Source organism: Synchiropus splendidus, chromosome 7 (genome assembly GCF_027744825.2).
Source record: "Synchiropus splendidus isolate RoL2022-P1 chromosome 7, RoL_Sspl_1.0, whole genome shotgun sequence".
NCBI classification, from domain to species: domain Eukaryota; kingdom Metazoa; phylum Chordata; class Actinopteri; order Syngnathiformes; family Callionymidae; genus Synchiropus; species Synchiropus splendidus.
This window is the reverse complement of record NC_071340.1, coordinates 22602501-22626804: the sequence shown is the minus strand read 5'-3', so window position 1 is coordinate 22626804 and position 24304 is coordinate 22602501. Positions and strand designations below refer to the sequence as shown.

Sequence of the window (24304 nt, the reverse complement as noted above, 5' to 3'; positions counted from 1 at the left end):
GCGAAGCGCTCGCTGCAATTACACATGCAGACGTTTTCAATTACCATGAACACAGTCGACATCACGAGAATATAGCCACTTGTTTTGTGACCTTGTCCTTTGGCTTCTTCAACTATTCTGCTGGGATTTGTTTTCAGCTCTCATCGCATTAGTTCAACAGGTCAACCAAGGCTGACTTATGGTAACAAATGAAAGCGCGTTGCTGTGACTGAGAGCCTCAACAGACCGACCACATCGATTGAAACAGGAAGCCTGGATAAAGAGGCCCAAGAAAGATGACAGTACTCAAAGCCTACTGTGATCCGGAGGGTCCGACCTGCTCTAACTAAGGGCTTACCCTCAAATTGGCTGTGCCCTCACACCCACCCGAAGGCTTCCATCATAAAAGCTTTTGAGGAGATGCAGCACTTTTCATGGGCAGCGGCAAAAGCAACTGAAGCGTATTCTGAAGCTCTAATGGATTTTTAGGCCCGGGTCAGTGTGGATCCGTGAGCAGAGAAGATGAGGGGTCGGTCAGTCGATGGAGGTGTGTAAAGATCGGGTCGGCCGGGCCAATTACACAGGCACTGATACGGACCCGACAAAGAGCTGCTGGGTTAAAGCAGGATGTGGCGGCAGATGCCTTGATTTCTTTTTATTAAGGTACAACTGAGCACACACACGAAATCTCCCCGGAGCTTTGCAGAGATGTTTGAATATGCTAATTGGGCTCGGTAAATGTTTGATAATGTCTCATTAACTTAAACGCAGCGATAGCTCTAGGCTTTCTGGCGCTCAGAACCTGCAGGTCTGGAGCTGGTGCAGACAACTTTAGCCCATGTACCGACCGGGTTTGTGGCTTGGAGCCTGAGCTGTTTCTTTGGGTTTGAGTCCCGCGTTGATTTGTGATGGTAAAGTCTATTTAACACTATGTGGTGTTTTTGGGGTGTCTGTCGGTCAGATCCCAAAATGCATTTCAACAGAAATATTTTATGACTGTCTGGGAGCTCATGTTTTTCCATCTGTTACTCCGAGCGAGCAGGTGTAGACACGCGTTTAAGAAGCTCTTGATCCTCCATACATTCTAATCTTAGTGCTGCCGTATTCGCAATACTAAAATATCGATGGCGCTCAAATATCGCGATACTTGATTCTTCGATAATGTATCAATATATTTTCGGAAATATCGTGATACTTCATTGTGTGATATTTTAACTTGTCTATACCAATATTTAATACATAGATGTGCTGCTGTATTGGTGACATGTTTAATACATTTGCTTTTTGCACGCTATAGTTATATTGTTGATGAAGGCAGCGATTCATTCCTCTGTTTGACCGGGTCTAACTGGACTGACATCATAGCAATAAACTCATTTTCACATTTTAATGCATTATCGGATTCCCCCCCTTAAAAGGATGGTTCTTATTACAATATATTGCTGAACTTACCGTATCGCTATATATGTATTGTATCACCACTCCTGTATCCGGATACGTATTGTATCACAAACCCAACTGTGCACACTTTGAGCAATAATTGCAGCAGAAAAAAACAATACAAAAAATAGACAAAAACAAATAAGTAACAGTTAAAGAGTCAGAGTATCTGCTCCAGGCTGCCACTCACTTGGATGACACACAGACTGATTCGCAGATCAAAACTCATAAAGGCCAAAAAGCCGTAGCGCAAAAAAGACACCAGCAGTTTTAAAACTACACCCCAATAAAAGTACTACAGTATTTTAAGCCTCTCTTTAGTCTCTTCTCTTGGACCACAATATGGCCTCATGGCTCTACATCTCAACTGCATCTCAACAAAAGAGAGTCACCCAGCTACATGTGGAAGGTTTTTCGTGACAAAAATCTTTTCATCATCAGATCTAAACTCCCTGTCAACATCCTGCAGGGGTCTGATAGCTTGAGTTCTAGACTCGATGGGAAGTGCACTGATTGTCGTGTCAGTAGAAGAGGATAAGACATCTGGAAATGCTGAGGCCTGGATAAAAGAGACGAGCCTTCAGCATGGACAAAAAAAGGGGAGATAACACGCCAGAAAACAAGTCAGAAGATTACCAGACGATGAGATGTCTTTCTTCTTGGACAAACTGGACGGTTTAGTGAGTTTTCCAATTATTGAAACATATAAATCTGGATCAAGGTTTGCTCAAAATAAAAAACAAAAGGAGTCACTCAACCCTAGCTAAGAGCAGGTTGTAGGGAGTATTAACACACAAGATGCTACGCAGCATTCCTCGGGTACTTGAGTCTGAAATGTGCTCATTTACAGTTCAGTCACCTCTTGAGACGGTCCTTGTCACATTCTTTTCACCTTTTACCAGGGATTCAATTCACACGTGGGTTGGAGGTTTACGCTTGAGTGAGTCTAACAGTAAACCTCATTGCTTATGCTGTGCACTTTAAATCATAAAAAATACAATAATAATAATAGCAGATTCGAACCCCTAAAGTTGAATATAACCGCGAGTGTTCTCCTCGCTGCTTGAATTGAAAGGCAGAATCAGTGGACTCAAGCTGGGAGGCTGCTTGCAGGGCTGCGTTAGGTCGACTAATGAATTGACAAGAGCAGGTTGATTTGCATCATCATTTAATTTGCAGCGCGATCAGTAATGGGTTCAAATAGAAGTTAATGGCTCAGAACATCTGGTGCTTTAAGACTTTGGAAGAAAAAAAAAAAAACTTTTGCTGGTTTCCACGATGAGACAACATCAGCATTTAGCTGTTGCCATGTAACACGACGGAAAACAGATTTAACAGTGACTCATAACGGATGCAATTTGGAGACAGCTCTACACTGTATGCCTTGAATATGAGAGTTCTGAGTCTATCGACATCTTGGTATTTGAGCTGCAAAGTCTTTGAAAATGAATGTTAACAGTTCATGATAATTTGCTGGAAAAACCTTTATACTTCTTCTTTCTCTTTGGCTTCTCCCTTCAGGGGTCTCCACAGTGGATCATCTTCCTCCATCTCACCCTGTCCTCTGCTTCCTCTTCTCTCAAACCTACAAACCTCATGTCCTCCTTCACCACCTCCATCAATCTCCTCTTTGGCCTTCCTCTCCACTTTCTGCCTGGCACTTCCAACTTCAGCACCTTCCTACCAATGTACTGTCTCTCTCTCCTCTGTACATGTCCAAACCATCTCCATCTAGCCTCTCTGACTTGGTCTCCTAAACACCTGACCACATGTGCTGTCCCTCTGATCCTATCCTGAGAAGCTCAGCATCTTCATCTCTGCTACCTCCAGCTCTGCCTCCTGTCTTTTCCTCAGTGCCACTGTTTCCAAACCATACAACGTTGCTGGCCTCACCACCCTTTTGGACACTTTCCGTTTCATCCTTCCCGACACCCTTTTGTCACACATTCCCCCAGATCTTTCCAAAAGCCTGGTGTATGTGTCTGGTGTATAACAGGCCCCTCATAACTCTGTTGCTTCCGATCCTACCATGTTTTTTGACTGTTTCAAGCATCCGGTTGAAGATTTTGTGGGTTACAAATCTTGTTGCATTCACTTCTAAACGCTCTCTGAGGGACCTCTCCACCTCAAGTGGGGGTCTGCCATGCCTCAAAAAATCCTATTGAAAATTAGGTAATTCATGAATGATAGAGATCATGTGAGAAATGAGATGCCACCATCTCTGGTCACCATTTTATTTGATACTACAACTTCAGTGAGAAGCAATACGCTTCCAAGATGAGGTCCATGCCCGTCCATTTTGTTTTCCTTTTCATCCAATAATCTGGGATTAGCATATTTCCCGATAAGATATGCAAAAAGGTTATATTGTGGAAGCATTAAGGATCACCAAGGCCAGACTGAGAGAAAGACCAATTATCTCTTCTCTCCCCGTGGAATGTTTGATAAACCTTCAGTCTGCTGAGTAGTCAGACTCGGAAAAAAAATGAATATTTATATCGCTCAGAAATGCTTCACCATAAAATGCAGTCATGAATAATCAGTTTGAAAAAGCATCCTCAGTAAAGCCACCTGAAGTGTTCGTTGTTTTAAGCAATTACGTGTTGTGTTTGAGCATAAAAACCATCTATTTTATTATTTTTTTTATGATCCATTTTAGTCTATTAAAATATGTTTGTATTCCAGTCCTCTTATATAAGAAGGAAATTTAGATATTAAGATTAGGATGTTGGTAAAAGACATTTAGTGGTGACGGTTAGATGAGGCATCATGAAACAGTATTGCAGGGTTGACGAAACAGTGTCATACTTTTCACATGCCACTAGACGCTGCTCTTGGTTTAGAAATGATGTGATGTTTCAATGAATTAATTGTCCAGGTCCAGGCATTTTACAGCAGACAGTGCCATTTGGTGGCCTTTGCATATCATGACACTGTTTCATGAAACCTCATCTCCCCATCACGAGTGTTTGCTTACAAAACGTTTAATGTTTTTCCATCCCTCATAGCACTTTCCACTACATCACCCAACAATGACAACAGCAGCAGTAGGCTGCAATGCAACTCACTAAAGTAACCTATATCAGAGGGTTGCGTCTTTGCTCAGGGCCAGTCTTGAGCTGGCAACCTGTTGGTCACAGGTCAACCACCCAACTAGTGAAGGATAGATGAGGTACTGTATTATGAAAGTTAAAGAAACAGAGTTCTAATTTTCAGATACCACTAGATGATGCTCTTGGTTTCATTGAATTAGTCGTGGAAGTCCTAAACATTTTACTGCAGACAGTGTCATGTGGTGGCCTCTGAAAACCAGGACACTGTTTCATGAAACCCACCCGTCACGACACTACACCATCTGTTATACTGACCTGAATACATTCAAATATAATATTATTATTATATATAATATTATGAGTCACAGTTCAGAGCAAGCTGTGTGCTGTCTTATGTTGAGTTTGCTTGGGGTCCCTGAGACGTGTGTGTGTGGTTGGTCAAACTGGTAGCCTGTTCAAGTTGCCCTCAGCCTTACGACCGGAAAGCAGAAGTAAAAAAAATCAAAGTCGTGTCGTAGACTTGGCTAATCTTGACTCTATGTCTTTGCTCTTCTCCAGGTGTGGCAGTGTGGCGGGAGCATGGAGGTCCTGCCATGTGCCAGAGTGGCCCACATCGAGCGCACCAAGAAGCCCTACAACAACGACATTGACTACTACGCCAAACGAAACGCCCTGCGAGCCGCCGAAGTGTGGATGGACGAGTACAAGTCCCATGTCTACATGGCCTGGAACATTCCCATGAATGTAAGCCTCTTCCTCCATCCCTGCCCTTCTTCAAACCTTCCACCCTCTTTCACCTGGTCCGACTTCCTCATTCAGACATGCAGCCAAAGTCTCCCGAGCCTCAGGTCAATACAAATCCAAAACTCTGATTTCATCCCACTTGACCTTCACACAGGCGAAGCAACAAAACATCTCACATCTCACTCGATGCAGGCAAGTGCGAGAGGAGTCTTATCGGTCTGTTTTCATACCCATCACTTAAGCTTAATTGCTTCCAAGGGTCCTTGAGATGGGCTGCGAAATAATAAACAGCTTCTGTCATTAATTAAACTTGAGCTTAATATTTTCCCTAATGTTGACTCCTAATTGCCTCCTCAAAGATGCAGAGCGAAGTGAGAGTCGGGGAGCGACGTCGGATGAGCCTTGTTCACAGCCCAAGCCGCTCGCTGCAGCTGATATCACAACGCGGTGCAACATGCAGATGACATCACATGACAAATAATGTGAGAAGGCAATAAATGCTTGCAGGAGGCGCCAACAAGGGAAATATAACCATTGAGGCGCCGACCAATCTGACCGGTCCCATATCTGGTGTAATTACCAACTCAGTGGTGGAGCACATTATTACACCATGCCCTGTGGAGGAGGCTTATTTTCAGTACATTACAAAGATGCAACACTGCCATCGTGGCGGCTATTCACCCCCCCCCAACTCACGACACACTATTTTCCTGCTCCCCAACACACTATTCACACATTGTTGTTATCGACTGAGCTTCCCGCTGATATTACAATTACACCGCTGGGGCATGGATTTATCGCTCACTACAGTCCAACATTCCCCGAGAAATAGACATCACAAACAAACAAAGGATGCCATTTTGAATCAGAATTTCTTAACCACGAAGACTAGCGGCTCTCAGCTGCTCTGAACATGATTCTTTACTGCTTTTCCTGTGTTGTTGAGAAAAAGTGAGAGAGATGTTATTTGCTTTGCGTGGAGATTCGAGTCAATCACGGACAATATTTGAGTTTGAAGTTACAATTCTGGTTTGAAAAAAACACAATACAGTACTGCTGAAAATACTTCTCAACTTCTTTTTCAACATTCAAAGAGCTAAAAACTTTGATGTATGTGACGAAGAGAAAGCCCAGTCCTCGGCAGGACACACATCGTCCCTGCGCCGCTCTAAAGACAAATTATGTCTAATCCTCAGCTCACCCTCTGAGCTCATTCCTTTTCTGTGCATATATTTAATGAGCAAGTCATTTTTTTCGCTACTAAGACCTCGCTGGTTGAGTTAAGATCAGGTTAAGACTCTTATAAAGAAGAACCAGAAAAGTTCTTTCATGTCTGCATAGCAAAAAGATGGGGGTTTGCAGCAGTGTTCCAGTGCTGCTTCACTCCGACAATAGATTCCGTACCAGGTAAAGCTTCAGCAAAGACTTTCAAGACTTCCTGATTCTTTTTAATGGGAATACCAATATGTTCCAAGACAGGAACACTCCGGAATTTACATTTTTTTTAGATCCATGTGGAAAAAAGTAAACATTATTTAATGCACTTTCATTTGACTGCTTGATGACTTCGTACTGAATCCTGGATGATTATGGTGGGAAATCTCTTTCATCGAGTTTGGAGTTAATGAATAAATTTAAAACATTTTATTTTGTTTTATTAAAGATTTCATTTTGAAGTGAAAATAATCCCCCTCACGAATGTGTTGCATACAAATTTCGTCTTTTCCCAAAATGTATTTACAAATGATAAACTTTCATTTTACTTATTATTTTAATCAACTTATTTTCTATTTATTTTTATACAAATGGTCATACAAAGTAGCACTGTATAAGACAAGTTTAGATGCCCAGTGTTGGAAAAAATAAAAAAAAATAAACATTGCATGAACAAAGCCCTCCGTACTAGCCACTCAGTACTCAAGCCACCAGCATGGATACCACCCATATTGTCATGACTGCCAATCTAAGGCGACCCAAGAGCAGAGGACTTTGAATTCAGAGGACTCGGACAAGCAAGGTTAACAGTTAACCACAAGATTTGTTACAATAAACACAAAATAATACACAGACAGAAATCTAAACTGAAGGCGACGACACCAGAAGCGGAGCGCGGAGAACAAACACGAATGGAAGGGATAAACCTGAAACAGAAATCAGGCGTAGGAAATACAAGCCTGAAGCACAAGGCTAATACAAAACTAAAGACGCTCGGTAGAAGTGAAAACAAACACTCTAACCGAGGAAATAAGTAGCAAACGGGCTGAACTAAAGTAGCGAGTAACAAACACTCTAGGAAGCTAACACGCAGCTAAAGACAGGGAGCAAGCGAAAGGAGAGCTAGATAGAGTGAGAAGAGAGACTAAGGTGATAGAACAAGGAGATGAACACAGAGCAAAACAGAGAGATAAACAGGGTCACAGGCAAACAGAGCAATCGAGAGAGAGAGAGACAATCATCTGGCAGGACATGCTGGTTCTCCAGGTGTATAAATCTCTGCAGAGGCAATCAGTGGAATGAGAACCAGCTGCGCTGCCATGAAGCTGGAGGAAGCGAGAAAGCAAACAGGAAAACATGAACAGAACACAGGAAGTGACACAGTAAAAGCACGAACCATGACGCATATATGGTCAACACATCTTGAGCCTCTAAGCCGATGTCGCTATATCATACATAATTCAGAAATGTCATAAAAATACAGCACTTCATCGTTGAGGCTCTTTTGAAAACACAAAGAAGCATGCCATAGAACAACAGTACTGCAATTGTGAAAGTTGAACGAGTTAAAATGTGAAAAAAAGAAGAGGGCCCCAAACAATATCAGAATTTGTTTTGTTTACTTACTCTACTTGTTTACTTTTAAATTATTTAATTTAATGTATTTTAATTCAAAACACGTTTACCTCCGTCATGATCATGTTGTGCATGAAAATTCTCTGTATTTTATCCATATTCATGAGCATATGTTCAACACTTTTCCTTCACCGTTTCTTCAGTCGAAATGTACCATATTCTCGCAAGAACACAAACATTGTTTCACCGACAATGATATGTGTTTCACTGTTCAGAAGTTGCATTCTTGTGCGAGAGTCGGGCTCAAGATCAGGCTTCTCAGCAAGTCAGCACAGCTATTAGGAATTCTCCCAGTCAATCTGGAAGGCCACTTCCATCATTTAAGCCGAGCTGCTGGGGATCATAATTAAGCAGCTGATTAAAATTTGCACAACACAGATCATGTCTAATGAAAGAACAATGAAGGCCCCACTTGACAGGCACATCTATCCATCTCTTCATTAGGAGCCCGTGCTGCACCTCAGCAGTCCCGCCTCTGCCATTTCTTTCCAGGAGCTATTGTTCTCGCTGGGTGTTTCATTAAGTCAAGTAGCTGCTGGCAAAGACGTTCACGCCTTTGTTTTTCTGTCTTTTTTTTTTTTTTTTTTGACAGAACCCAGGGGTTGATTTCGGAGACGTCTCCGAGCGTTTGGCCTTGAGGAAGAAACTCCAGTGTCGGAATTTCCGTTGGTATCTTGAACACGTCTACCCCGAGATGCGGATTTACAACAACACCATCACGTACGGGGAGGTAAGAACAACGGACGTGACTGACATGTGTTGCGGTTGATTCGCCAATATGCTTCAAACCCTCTGAAGGACGAGGGATTAAAAGAAGGATCACCTTGTATCGCTGCCGCCAAAACATGTTCTTCCCGCGTGTTAACATTGTCGTGTCAAGTTCAACATTTCCTGCCCCCAGGCAGAGAAATTTTGTTTGTAGTTGACAGCTACAACATCCTGTTTCCGTGGCAACCCAGTGTACACACAATTAGAGCCAATTTCCTCATGATGAGTTTTAATTAACGGAAATTAGTTTTCCATTTCGATTTGATTGTTCTGAGCAGAGCTGCTTACCCACACACCTTGGTGGAGAAGGAGGAGGCCGAAAATGAAACACTCTCATGAGGCACATAAAAAGAAATGTGCAGCAACAACATGAAACAATGCGGTTGCTGTGGTTTCACAGGTAAAATTACTGTAGAAAAGCACACAGAGAGTGCAGATTTCTGTCAAGCCTGTTTACTAACCTTTATTTTATTATTATATTTATTTATTTATTTTTGTTTTATAGTATGGATAATATTTTATAATATAGTATTTATAATATTTATAATTCATGATTTATTCATGGTGTTATAATATTGAATTATGCAGTAGTAAATTGACCTTAAGATCTGTCAAAGACAGATCTTCTGGGCTTTATTATCAGGATTTCTGTTGCTGACACACAACCAGATCAGCAGTGACGTTCACATGACCTTCTTGGTGGAGGGAATAAGGAAAAGGCAGATGCCCTCCATCTGTCACTGTGCCGGCTACTCCCTACTTTCACCGCCAACCGTTACTTTTTCTTTTGTTTTCACCGCCGCTCTCGATTGTTCTGCCCGTCTCCCATTCAGCTGAGTAAATGCTGCTTCTCTAGTAGCAGCTGAGATCAATTGCATATTGTCTGGAGGGTTGTCCTGGAGGAGCTTGACACTGAAGGGCAGGGTGTACGAGATAGGTAAAGTCTGAGGAGGCTGACTTTATGAGGCATCCACACACAGGAAATGGAGGACCAACAAGAAGGAGCACATTGCTATTTCGATTCTGTGGCTATCCAATCGTATCCATTAGTCAAGAATGCTTTTATTTTATTTATTTGTATTACTGTGTAACTTGCAATGACTTGCCAGGCTGCTCAGCTGTTGCACCTTAGTTGCCCCTCGGGGATGGTTAAAGTTTTTTCTGATTCTGATTCTAGCGTACTAACCTTTGTTTATGTGTCCAGGCTGATATTTTGCAGCTCCAGTTAGATTTTTCATTCAGTCAAAGTGTTTAGCTTGAACATGCTCATGATAAAATAAACATGATTTAAGGTTGGTACTTTATCATTGCAGATTCTTACCACGATACTGTTGACTCGTATAGAAGCAGTGACAGACTATGCTCATTTAAGTCAGTGCATATTAGATCCCCCCAACTGCTGGGATGTCACTGTCTTCACCTCAGCTTGTAATAGACATGTAATAGACATCAGATGAGGTGGCTGAGGGTGACCAGGAATCTGTAGAGTGAGAGGAATTTCATCAATGTCTTTGTGAGGACCCTTTTTTCCGGTAACGACAGTTGTACTACAATGTGTCCTGTGATGTCATTGTTACGGCATCAGTAGATGTAATGAAAATTCATTCTCAATAACCTTTTTTTTCCCAATCTAAAATGCACTTTGACCATTTGAATTGCAGCCCAAAATCTTCAACACCTTAACTACTGAACACACAATAGCGGACCTTATTTTTTATCTAAAGACGTTCATTCAAAATAGATTTCTATTTTTAGCATGAAAAGAATGGAATGTACTATGTATAGAGCATAAGTCCCCCCATCAATCTGCATGTTTTACATATTTATTATTAAACACATATTATATTAACACATATTAACTATTAATGGACTTGTTTATTTACGTTAATACTCAGTTAATACTTGTAACTATGGTGTAGTTATAGATAGATATATTATAGATAGTAGTTTCGGTGACTATTCTAAGGTAAAATATGGATAGTCATAACAGGACACTACTCAATATTGCATAATGATTCATGGCTGGATAATATTCCGGCAATACACATATGAATTAGTAGTGTATTTAAAGTAAAACATCTTCCATAATCTCAAGTGTATATCTGTACATTTACCTCCCTGTGGGCAACTTTATTTTGGGGGTAGCAGGCTGAAAAGTTGCCACCATTGATGTAGAGAATATATTAGAGATTCTATTCAGACTTGTTGACTCTTTATGGTCCACAGCAGTGTGTGGCGTCCCACGCCTCTATTTACGTCCAGTGATGTTGCTGTTCTGTAACATCCCTGATAAATCAAGTGGTTAGTCGACTTCATGCGAGCTGCGTTCTACTGCCCCTTGTGGTCCAAAGTTGTTGAAGCAATTCATCCTCACGGGTGGAAGGTTAAAGGCTCTTAAGAAGAGCAAAATGTACAACAATAGATCTGTAAGAATAACTTGCCCTGATGCAAAAGACAGTAGCTCAGAGTAGTGCAGCCGTCAGTGGCCATCACGTTGTGTTTAACTTACCCAGTCCCAAGTCTCAGGGACTCATCAAAGGACTCAAGGAACACCTTAGCCGAGTCCTATGGTTCATTGCATGAGTGCCTGAAAGGATTTTTACTGCTCGTTCAATAATTGCTTTTTGAGAGTGGCTGCCAACTTTTTCTTAAGTCTTCAATGCACTTCTTTTAAAACATCTATACACGGAATGCTCAGTTAGTGGGTCTGAGTCTCGAGTTCAGGACAGGCGAAGCCGAAGAGGGATTGTTCACTGCACCACTATATCCAGTATGAAAATATATCCGCTAATCTGCAGTTTAAACACTCTCAAGAAAGTGCAACTTGTCAAACTTGAAGTGCTTTTCAGAAGTAGTTCAAAGGCATCACTGCTATTTAAATGGAAGTTAGCTGAGGTGACAAAGTGTGGCGTCTTTGATTTTTCCAAACCAGGGCAGCTGCGACACCATCAGTCAGTCAGACGGTGTGTGCGAGGACGAGGACGTTTAAAGAGTGAGGATAATGCTGAGCTGCGTCTATTCCGTTCTCCAAGACTACATTTGACAAAACTTGCCACGGGCCAGAAACATTACTTTAACGGAGTCTGTCCAAAGATGACTTGAAAGGCTGTGATGTATTTGGTACAGTGGTCTGCAGTAGCGTGACAGGAACTGAGATTTAGAATGACCGCATCAGGACAGCTGCAGCAAACAACATAAAAACGGCATTTGGGTACTGGAATTTGAGTTCCTTCATAACAATGTCATTTTTGGTGAGGTCTTCTAAACACCGCCTTTTTGATTTTCAGGTGAGGAACAGCAAGGCCAGCGGCTACTGCCTGGATCAAGGGTCAGAAGACGACGACAAGGCCATCCTCTACCCCTGCCACGGAATGTCCTCCCAGGTTAGATGCATATTCTTCACTGCTACAAGGCAGAAGTCAGTAAAATTCACTTTTGGTGACAATATGCTGTTGTTCTTCTCCAAAAACTGACTGGATTACCGCCAAACCTAAATTAGATTTCAATCCAACGGGATATAAATAGCAGTCTAGCTAATGTAGTGTTGCAGGCAACTGTGACTTTTGTTGGCGACAGCTTCATAATGGAACTCGACTAGACATGCGTGCCGAACTTTGGATGTTTTGTGGCATTAATGCCACAAAAGTACTCAGTAAAAGTGAGGATAAAAGGGCGCACCACCATTCGGCGCCTAGTTTCAGTACCGGCTCTCTATTCTCACACATTCAGCGCTCACATGTAGGGCTGCGTATTGGCAGGTCCCTTGCGATACGATACGTATCTCGATACGATACGCTGCAACATATTGTGATGCCGTTTGAACAATATAGAACCATCATTTTAAAACATTATGCGGTCAGTCCAGTCCACTCCCTTTGTCGACAAAATAACTCCAGCACATAAAAAGAAAAACATAAAAACGGGCGTCACAAATGTAGCAGCATATCCAAGTATCTATGTGTTAAACAATGATAAAGCAGACTTTCTTACACTCACTACTCACATGCAAGACGGGGTATTTTAGTTTGACATATTTTCGCTATCAAGGTAGAGTCAGTTTACTTCATCTATCAGATCAGATCAGATCAGATCAGATTATCCAAACATTCTGCTCATAATGTCGATACATTGAACATGCATTTTCCTGCAGTTAAACAACGTCGAGTCGGGAGCAGAAGAAACCACAGAAGTAGTGGGATACAAGCTTTGTTTTATTCCACATCAACGTAACATTATCTCATCGCTTGACATCGCTCAGTATCAAATTGTTCAAAGTACAAACACATTAAGTAGGGGCTGGATAAAGGGCGTTCCTTGGACCAGATACATCGTCACAAACATGCATGTCCACCTTTGGCCTCCTGGCTGAATCACAAGAGCTTCTGGCATCTCCAGACAAAACAGACATTCCTGTTTTCGCGACAAGGGTACCATCTCTGACGTATTTGGAATACAGAGTGGGTGGATATCTGTTCAACATTCCATTGGTACTGAAAAACAAGTTATCATTGTAACCCTAATGATACAGGTCAAATGGTTCCACAACATACCCTTAACACCACCGGATGTTTCACTGCGCTTAAACAAAGCATATGAAAATGGCACGGCTAAAAACTGGGTCACTTGCAGGTGGGTGCCGGAAAACCAGAAAACTCCAGAGAGGTGGCGGTAAACATAACCTTTCGCTGAACAAGCGATGTGCGAAATCAGCAGTGTTGGAACACAACGCTGACATTTCCTCATTTGCATCCCCGTGAAATCAAAGATGATTGCTAATTGTTGTTTTCCACTCCTTCTAACCGCTCCGGAGAAAGTCAGTTGTGATTGAGTATGGGGAAGAATGAGGCCGCCCTGCCTGTCTGCATGCTCCGCGTGTCCAGTGATATAAAGCTCCTCTGAATCCTTTAAACCCAGATCCCCCTGGAGAAATAAACAAATACATTTCTGTCTCTGCATCATCAGATTACAGCGCGGCCTGACATCAAAGTGAAGAAGACAAATTTGATTCCGTAGGACGTTGTGATTATGTATTGCTTTTAACCTTGCTTCCATTTATGGAAATAGATTTTTTTTTCTTTTTTGCCAGGAATATATGTATAGTACTTCCAGGGGATGGCAGTAAAAGCTTTGTATGCAGCGACTCAACCTTCTTTGTAGCTATAAATTACCCAGAGAGCTTGCTCTCCTATTGGTGACTCAGTTACCATTTCCTTTGATTCTGACATGATAGATTTGCCACCGCCTTTGGCCTGAAATATCTTTATATACTATCCACCCAACTGGGAGTAGAGGTAGCCACTTACACTTTATGAGCCCTCTGCTCCTGTACGTCGTCCCTTTTTGAAACACAGAAACGGAGTGAAGTCCACGCTGGGCGAACAGTTAAAGGTCTTTGCCTGTATTCATAGATCCGGTGTTACATCCAGGGAACTATTATTTCTATTTCGTCCTTGCTCCTCGAAGCGAAGCGAAGGCCTTAAGAATGATTCACCCCCTAGCTGGTGCACAGAACTCACCATGAACGTAACCATGAGAAAACCCTCCCACCTGACCTCTGCGCTGCAGGTATGGAATCCCGTGGTCATGTCACACATATAAAACTTTGCAAACAAAACTGTCAGGGCAAAGGTGATAGCTTATAAGGGATAAGCCCTTAGCAAAGTCCATTAGAGCAGTGATTCTTGACCATAGGGCCGGGGCGCTAGCGCCTCCTACAGGGCTGCACAATGTTTTTGTGTTTGTGCCTGTAGCCCAACAGTGCAGCCCAACAGTAAAAACTGTTCATGAAAGCATCTGTTGAAGCAGTTTTGAAATGGCGATACTTTTATTTAGACTTCACTTATAACTTCATTGGAGTTAAAAGAAAATATATTATTTTTATTTCATAGTATTTAGAGATGGTTTAATTAAATTCATTTTATTCTGAATTCTATTCAGGGTTTTTTTTTCAATTTTCTCAACGGGTTGCATCAAGGGTATTTTTTTCTTTTTTTCTTTCGTAAAATTGAGGAAGTAAATTTAAGTAGATTTGATGCTTTTGTTGCTGGTTGGAATTTTCGATGGCAAATAAATATCTTTGTGATGATCACGTGGTTTCATGTCATTTCACAAGGTTTTGGTTTGTTTGTTTGTTTACATGTTTGGTTGTTTACGTGTAAGTAGATTAAATATGGTTCTTGATCACAAATGAAATCAAGAGTAATAAATGAGTTCTATTACTTGAATGGCCCCGGGCCCATTTGTTCAGGCAAAGATGGGCCCCGAGATCAAAAAGGTTAAGAACCGATGCATTAGAGGTGTTCGCATCCAGGTACATCCAGGTACCATTTTCTTTTTATTCTGACATGTTACATTTGCCTCTATAATTCTAATATTCTGATCGAAAACTTGCCATATTTTATGGATATACCGGTACATTTAATCCATCTGAAATACTGCGAAGAAAAAAACCTTTTAAAGTTGTTTGTTTGGAAAATGAAAAGCACTGCGTTGTAATCCGACGGACCCGTTATTATCAATAATGAATGTGTTTGAACTAAAAGCCACAACACAGTGCTCTTGGCAGAGAATAGCTGAAGCCATGTGCAGCCCAGAATAACATCCGCTCCACTCCAGGCTTGTGAAACTGTCTGGTCCCAGACTGCACCTTCCGCTGCGTGGAGACAGCATGTCCAGGGTCTTACACTGCAGACCGAGCCCTTTCTTGAGTGTTTGCCCTCATCTATCTGTATCTGTGGTTGAGAAACATAGCCCAAATGAGGAGAACAGGCATGAAAACACGCTTCAAAACACGCCTGCATTGTCACAGCGATGAACCGTGAACATGCAGACTGATAAACATTCTGGAAGCAACGCAATTAGCCATCTAATATGACTGCTGAAGCAAAGGTTAATAGACTTGGCTGGGTTGTTAATTGTTTGATACGCTTCTGTTTCAAATGCAGCAGCAGGAGCGGAGCTGAGAGACCCAGCCGCAGAAGATATTAGGGAGGATTATATATGATTCTCCTTGTGCCAGTTGACACTGCGGGTAAATCAGCTTACAGGAAGATGCAAACCAAAAGTCCATGAAGAATTGTTCATCAGGCCACTTGGACAACAACAGACTGACTTTTGAGAAGAAGTTTAAAGTGTCACACACAGATCTGTTCATCTGCTATTGGGGTATTTTGCTAACAGACTTTGCATCGCAGCATGGAGGTCGAAATCTTCCATTATACAGATTTCTCAAACGCAGAAAATAATATATAATATATAATATAATCTGCTATTTCTACTGTTTGATAGGCTTCTGTTTCAAATGCAGCAGCAGCAGCAGAGCTGAGAGACCCAGCCGCAGAAGATATTAGTGAGGATTATATGTGATTTTCCTTGTGCCAGTCGACACTGCGGGTAAATCATGAAAGATGCAAACCAAAAGTCCATGAAGAATTGTTCTTCAGGCCGCCTGGACAGCAACAGACTGACTTTTGAAAACAAGTTTAAAGTGTCACATGTGTAGAGAGTGTAAAGTGTTTACATCTCAATCTCTAAAACTGCTTGGAAAGTTCAAGTCACTGCAAAGCAGCACCTTTATTTTAACCCAAATATTTTCCCTCTACACTGAGTATATATAATTCAGCGCCATTTCACCATTTGAAATAAGATTGACTGCAAAAAATGATGAAAATTTCAGTGAGATCTGTTCATCTGCTATTGGGTTATTTTGCTAACAGACTTTGCATCGCGGTCGAAGTCTTCCATTATATAGATTTCTCAAACACATAAAATAATATATAATATATAATATAATCTGCTATTTCTACTTCTAATATAGTATTTGTCATTTCAGAATTCATGTTGTGGTGCATTCAATATGTAGAGTAGAGTATCTATCCATAGGCCAATACCAGAAGCAAAACCGATTCCATGTCCTTTGCTCTCAAGGAGGAGTCGTTCCTCTTCTTTTTGTAAGTGACTCACAACTCCAAAGAGCAAAGTGATACAACAAAACATTTTGTTGACTGTAAGAAAGTCTGACTAAACTAGAGCTGGATTTCCCACAGTGCAATGAATAAGCCTCCCTCCACTTGGTGGCACTGCTTCCACTTCATAGCGACAAAAAAGTACGGAGCGTTATCATCAACAATACATTTTTTTTAATGATGAAAAACTTAACTTGAAAACTCGACCTTGACTCTTCCAGCACATGCTCCTCATTGCAGCATCATTGTTTACAGATGTGGTGATTTTCAGGGATGTTTATGTGGATGAATTGTTTTTGTCTATGCGAGTTGTTCTTGTTAACACATGCTATTCCTGAATGTGTTTTCAAAATGAATTCGGCTTGGCCCCTCGGGTGGGCCACGCCCCTGCTGTGAATTATACATGGGACTTTAAATAAGCAGTGCACTACCAGTAATGATAAGTAGAATATATTGATCCCTCCACGAGTACAGTTAACAGTCTTGTACGTGTTCAGTAGTCGCCTGCTGTGGGTATCGCTGCGAAACACTGCTGTGAGAAACTCAAATTCTTCATTCATCACAGCCATAATTCCCGTTATATGCTGAGTAGAACTGATAAAAACATGAAGTCTGAGAGGCGTATTTTCGTGCGAGCCTCTCATTTGACTTTGACACTGGCTGAGTCATGTATCCTCATTCATAATGATGTATCCGCATTCACTTACTAATCCAAAGAGACGACACTCTCGTTGACCTGCATTTGCAAAAGGTTTGGCAGATTTTGTTACACTTTGAGAAAATCAATTTCTGCATCTATTTCCTGAAAAAATGTAAGCGCCTCACGGGGGAAAGTTTGGCAGCAGATGACTTAGTTACCATATCAATGAAGCATCCAACGAGTCATTGTTCACGTGGCAGCTCTCCAGCAGACTGGATTCTGAAGCCTTCCGTTACAGAGACGTCAGTAGCAAAGCAGCCGCTGCTCTTTGGTGAGCCTACACTGACACGCGTCTGTGTGTGTGCATGTGTGTGCGCGGCTGTCATACAGCCGATCAACCCCCAGCTCTGGCATATCATTTTCTCCCAGTCAGATAAATAATGAATGATATCTGTGCTGTATCCTTGCGTAATGGATACGGCTCGCAGACGGGACTCTCTTGTGGAGGCTTATATTTTCGTTCTGGTGGAGCTCCAGTTCAGTTTGTTGGAGTGCACATGCAACAATGAAATACTGTCAAGTACTTGGAGCGCTTACACTTGGAGCCAAGATTCACAATTTGCTGACTCCATTGTTCTGGTATTTTTTGGTCTCACAATGAGTCTCTGCTATTTTGGCATGTGTGGACAAGATGACACACTACCTGTAATACGACTTACATGTTATTTGCCGGAACATTTCAGTGACTAAAGATACATTTGCACTGAACATAGTTCGCAGCTTTAATAAAACAAAGTCAGTACAGCTTGACTGGGATCCAATAGTAAGTTGTTGTAGGAGAAAACATGAAATAAAAATGATGCTTCATTTCCTGCATTTCTGAGTCACTCCAGTTTTTTGTATCTAAATGCATGTGGCACTCGTTCCTCATGAGCAATGACTGATAACAGGATATTATCTGTTTAGCATCTTTGAAGCACAACCATATGTTTGGATCCTCATCGTTTGTTGAACAGCCTTTCTTCTGCATCAATAGTTTTCCTTCATTATCCTATCATTTTGCAATTCTTTGGCGACACATTTAAGTTTAGTCTTCAGCACGGAAACACTGCCACTGTGTGGATGGAGGTTGAGACGCGTTTGTCGTAGAGCCTGTTTTTGTTTTTTGGGTAAAGGCTTTGGAGACACAAAAACTTTGAGCCAATAGAACCAACACGTTCACAATTTAGCCCAAAAATATAAATATATACAAATATATGACCCATTTTTAGCACTAGAAGCGGAGATATAGTTTAAATTCACTAATATTCCAGTCAGTGATCATTTTCACTTTCTTTATTCATTCATATCATTGGGTTGCCATATATAAATAAAAGTAGAAAATATTATTTATACACCACAGCATTCCTTTTATTAAAATACTATTTAATTTTAGGCTTTTTATTTATCATTGGTGGCATATTTTACTCATGAAATATGTCATACACTCAGTACTCTATTGACTGAACTCAACATTATACTTTTGTTTTAATGATCAAACGGATGTTTTGGTAAATTACAGGCAGCAGAAATATGTGAGAATATTTCACTAAAAACAAGTAAACTGAAACATTTGAAGTCGAGTTCCGCTGAGTTCAAATAAATTAAAAAAACAATGTACAGATTGTGAAATGTGAATGAAAGCTTTGAAGGATTTGTCAGTGACTTGTTTGGCTTCTCCACGGCAGCTCACGCGCCATGCTCCCATCTGAACTAGCAACACAAAACTCCCACATGACTTGATAAAACACAGCGCAACATGGAACGAAAATGTATTTTTATTGTTCATTCCGTATTGTTTTAGAGGCTTGACAACTCACGGATGGTCTAGAAGTAAGGATTTGGTGTTTTTGCAGCCAAGGATTTTGAGGTGTGTCAACATTATGAGACTATAATTTTTGATGTTGACTGTTCCATCGTGAAGGTTGTTTTGGGCTGTGGTTTATAAAGTCAGATGACATGAGCTCCTTTTTTATCTGCCACATATATCTGTGGGAGTGGGACATTTAAAGAATCCTCCAGGTCATTTTAGCTCATGTAGGACCAGTTCCTTTGAGTCAAATCCAGGCTTCAGATATGTGGCCTATTCCATTGATTTTCACTATCATTACCGTAAAGAGAATTGTTATGTAAATTGAAATCATAGACATGGATGATCAGTAGCAGCTGGTGCGTAGGGGGCGCTGAGTCACTGCCCCACACCTCACAATGCCAACGTAAAACCATTTGGTACATTTAATTCCTTGTCAAAGGAGCATTTTACTTATCATTTTTGGATTAACCATGGTTATTTTTCCTGATATGACTGTCCAGAGTTTGCAACAGCAGTCACCTATGAAATATAAATCATTGTACTTCGGGTGAAACAGCGTCCTATTCATTGCATACTGCCTGTGGGACACGAGGAAAAAAGTGCCTTTTCAGCTCTGCCACTCGGCTGAGAGCCTATCCAAGCAGATTTGTGAGCATCATTGTTGGTGATTCACACACTCTGGCTGTGTTTTCCTTCTCCACAAAGAAGAGGTTGCTGTGATTGCCGCTCTCTCACTCGAGGCAAATAACACACCAAAATTTGTTATCTGTGTTTCAGCTCGCCCGCTATTCCACCGAGGGGCTTCTCCAGCTTGGTCCCCTGGGCTCCACCACTTTCCTGCCTGATACAAAATGCCTGGTTGATGACGGACGAGGGCGTACTCCGAGTTTGAAAAAGTGTGAAGCGGTTTCAAGAATTTCTCAGAGACTCTGGGACTTCACACAGGTGAGAGAACTTTCTCAGATTTAGCAGTAATACTTTGAGGAGAAGGGCGTACTACACTGTAATACAGTGGTACCTCGGTTTTCGAACGTCCCGGAATTCGAGCAAAGATTTTTTTGCTTCGGATTTCAAATGAAAATCCAGAACTCGAACGCCCCCGAAAAAAGCCGGAAAAAACATAACGTGCGCAGACCGATCAGCTGACCCACGACGCGCTTTGTTATTGTGTATAACGCAGCCTCTGTATGCAGACGTGTCCCGTGAGCTACATTTACTGGCTTTTTTTTCTTCATATTGAGGTGTAAAACCGTGGTAGAGTGTCACAAGGGAGGTGCTCTCTCTCCGCTCCTCTCCTCCAGGGTTTGATGTCCTGTTGTGGGCTGGAGCTGGGACAGGGATGAGGCGAGTCTGGGGCAGAGCGTGACTTGGTTTATGACTTTGTCACAGCCAAACTGCACAGAAGCGCACATTCAGAGCTGGACACGCACCGGGCACCTCTTCACTTCTGGAGAGACCTCACTCACTCGGCAACCCCTCCCACATGCAGCGGCCAAACACATAGAGGAACAGCGCACCTGCAGCAGACACTCTACATTCACTCCTACAAAAGACTATTTTAAGGCTTGGAACGCATCATTTCTTTTTGCATTCATTGTAATGGGAAAAAGATTTCGAACAAATCGCTTCTCGAACGGCCGTCTGGAACGGATTGTGGTCGAGAACCGAGGTACCACTGTATATATATTTTAAAGGTGGGAGATTTAAGTCGACCTTCTGCTCTGTATTTCTGCAGAACGGTCCAATCATCAGCCGGGACACTGGTCGTTGTCTGGAAGTGGAGATGTCCAAAGACGCCAACTTTGGCCTGCGGCTGGTGGTGCAAAGATGCTCTGGACAGAAGTGGATAATACGAAACTGGATTAAACATCCGAGGCACTGAAGCCTGAGGCAGAGAGGGCGGGGTTTCAAGCCTCGCTTGGATCTCAACCTGCGCCCTGCTAAGGGGCCAACTGTTGCTAGTATGTGACATTGCCAAGCCGACGGCACGCTGAGCTCGCCTCAGGCCTCACGGCCCCACAACAGAGTCTTAAAGAATAATACGCTCAATCCATGTGCTCAGCAGTGACTTCACAGTGCTGTGATGCTGTTCGCAGTGACCCACATTTCATCCACATGTAAACAACAGAGACACGAGCGCAGTCGCGAAGCTGCTTAAATCCTTCTGTTTCTACTGTAAAGCTCTTAGAGTTTAACAGACCAGTGAGTGTTTTCGTTTGATTTCTGTGGCCGTCTGAGCAAATTTAAGAGATGTAATCACCGTCAACCTCCACATCAAAGTGACAGTTTTGTCCTGTGAATTGATAAATCGCTGCGGACACCTTGTCAAACGAACGACTGGAAAGTCGCCACTCATGTGTGAAAGAGAGTTGGGGGCGACATATTTGAATTTCAGTTTGGAGTTTGTATGATGAGGATGGAGGACAATCAGAGAGAGAAAAGACTAATAATTCAGTTTCCCTCAGAAATGCAATAGATTCAAATGGTCATTGTTGAAGTCGTAAAAAAACAAGCCTGGGTTGAGATGGCGGATTCAAACTCATCAGGTTTTCTGAATTTTTCCGAAAAAGATATTCATTAATTTACATTAAAATATGATTTAGTTCATCTTTAAAAATGATGCAAAAGCTGTCGTTTAACAATAATATTGACTTTGAAAAACCCTGGTGGATATTATCCGAATTGATAACTGAAATACACCCAAAAATCACCTCAAATTTAGGACATGTATTGCCGAAGCTTTGCGAGAATGTGTTCGAGTGACTGCTTTTGCTGAATGCAGGTGTTTTTCTACACTTTCGGAGGCCTGCTAGCCGTATATTCCTGACAATCCAAGATGTGATTTTGAGATTTAGCCATCCTCCTCCTCACAGCAGTTCACTCCTCCACCCCACCGGTTTGCGGCACCAGCCTCCCGCAGTAGACCGGCCCTGTAAGAGTAATGATCCGAGTGCCTCTCGAAAGCATCGGTGTGCCAGATTGTATTAGAGCCATGTTTGGTGCTTTCTGACATCACACATCAATGGCAGCTAGAAAGTTAGAAAAGAAACTCTCTCATGAGGCAACCATCATGCTCAGGCACGAGGTGTTGTGATACAAAAGTGAGGTCTTTTTTCGATGGGCCCAAAGGCACGGTTCTGAAGAGGGTAATTTATTGCTTAATTTATTGTTATTTTTGTTATGGGTTACACGTTAGATGAGGGAACATGTATTACCATAAGTAAACTACCTATCTATAAGTGTATTAGCAGCATATCAACTTGTTATTACTCATAAACTTTTGTTGTTAAGCCTGGCTGTATATTTCCCAGGAATGGTCACAGAAAGTCACTCTAAGCCGGTGTTTTTCTGTCAGGCACATCACCAAAGGAACATCGGCCAAAGTACACTTGTGCTTGGTTGGAAGTCCTGTAAAAAATAATTTTAATTTAATTTTAATTTGTGAAAAAATGTAGCTCTTGACACTTGGCTAGTTTGCCATGCTATTTGCAAAAACCTATAGTAGACAATGTATTGTTAAAAAAAAAAAAAAAAAGACTCCAGAAAGGGGCTGGCAATATGGCGGAAATATATCATGATTTATTTATTTACTTTAAATGACTTAATATCTTGAATTTATCACAATTTCTTAAGTATGATTTTATTTTAGTTTGGGGAATGACCTGACAAATGTTTTGACAAATCAAAAACATCCTCTGCCTCAGCGTCATAACAACAATAATTCTTTATCTGGTCACATTTTGGAGCAAATTTGTTTGATTCTGCATTTAGTTTTTAGCCAACTTTTCAGCAAACTTTGATGGACAATGAGCATCAATAAAGTGAAGTGAAGTGAGACGTCACGTTAGCCGCTCTATTAGTTCTGTGGCGCAGTTTCTTTAGTGTCGCGGGACCAAGGAGGATCAGGTTTAAGAACATCTCGAGGTTGTGCATTTGACCGCTAGCGTGACGGATGGAAGGGTCAACGCATCAGCATAGATCTATAGCGTATAGAATGTGTCCGAATCCATGTAATTTCTCCACATTGGTAGATTGTGAACACGTTCTCACTGTTCATGATTTCATGTCATCATATCGCCCACCTCTATGTCTGGCTCATTTCCCATGGCACAGCTGACAGTCTGTCACACCAGTTGAAAAACACTGCTCTAAGCACCACCATAATTACTGGTTATTACTAGCAAATAAGCAAGTAATTTGCTTATTAATGGTTAATATATGTTCCTCAGTCTAAAGTGTGAGCACATTGTCGATCACTATCTCATATGTGCTCATTTGTGCTTTTGTGTTTCCTTCAGTAAACACACAAGCAACCTGTGACTCAAAGTTACAGAGGTTAATGTGAGTTATGACAAGAGAATCTGAAACAAATGGGGAGATATGGAGAGTAGGATGTGAAGTCTTGTTGTCCATTTTTTACGTAATGTGAAAAAAAACATGAACATAAAATCATGTAAAACCCGTAATCTAGTTTTTTTTACTCACTTCAAAGAGAGTTATCATCAGTTGTCCATCCTTGATAGTCCTTCTCCTCTGTGATCTCCGAACCTGCCACCCCTTGACCAAGAGGCGTCACTGTCTCTCAAGCAAGCCATCGATGTTTCCTTTGGTTTCACTGCGTTGCTCACAGTGAACAGGAGCAATCGTGTGCCTTTTTCTTTTTCTTTGTTTTGTTTTTTGCTTCATCTGACCGCAGAATGTCAGGCCAACAAGCATGTACAAACTGTTTTCAAGGTCATCCATATTTAAAAACAATGTATAAAGCCGTCCTATGATAGTATTGTACTGTAAAAAGTGAGCTAAATTGGTATATGTCCTGGCTGACAACGATTAGGATAATAAAAATCATTTTTATGATGACCTATTTTCGTCTTCATTCATCATTCCTCCCTCCACTTCTAATCCAGCAGCTCTCTGTCAAGACACCGAACCTTTTCATGTTGTGCAAAGATGAAACCGCTCGCGCTATCTGATGTTCTGCCAGCTCTTCGACCACTTCAGCCGTCGTTGGCTT

The 24304-nt window shown here is 41.6% G+C and overlaps 1 protein-coding gene across 1 annotated transcript in view; it reads left to right on the top strand.

Annotated features, from left to right (window-relative positions):
* The window catches only part of galnt9 (polypeptide N-acetylgalactosaminyltransferase 9), a 105649-nt gene extending 81529 nt beyond the window's left edge, over positions 1 to 24120 (top strand). Inside the window, exons 7-11 of the mRNA XM_053869941.1 lie at positions 5031 to 5216; positions 8659 to 8796; positions 12122 to 12217; positions 20068 to 20235; positions 21026 to 24120. Coding sequence (XP_053725916.1) covers positions 5031 to 5216; positions 8659 to 8796; positions 12122 to 12217; positions 20068 to 20235; positions 21026 to 21172 — 735 coding nt within the window. The 3' untranslated portion in view covers positions 21173 to 24120. The remainder of the gene's footprint in view (positions 1 to 5030; positions 5217 to 8658; positions 8797 to 12121; positions 12218 to 20067; positions 20236 to 21025) is intronic.
* Positions 24121 to 24304: the final 184 nt, after the last annotated feature.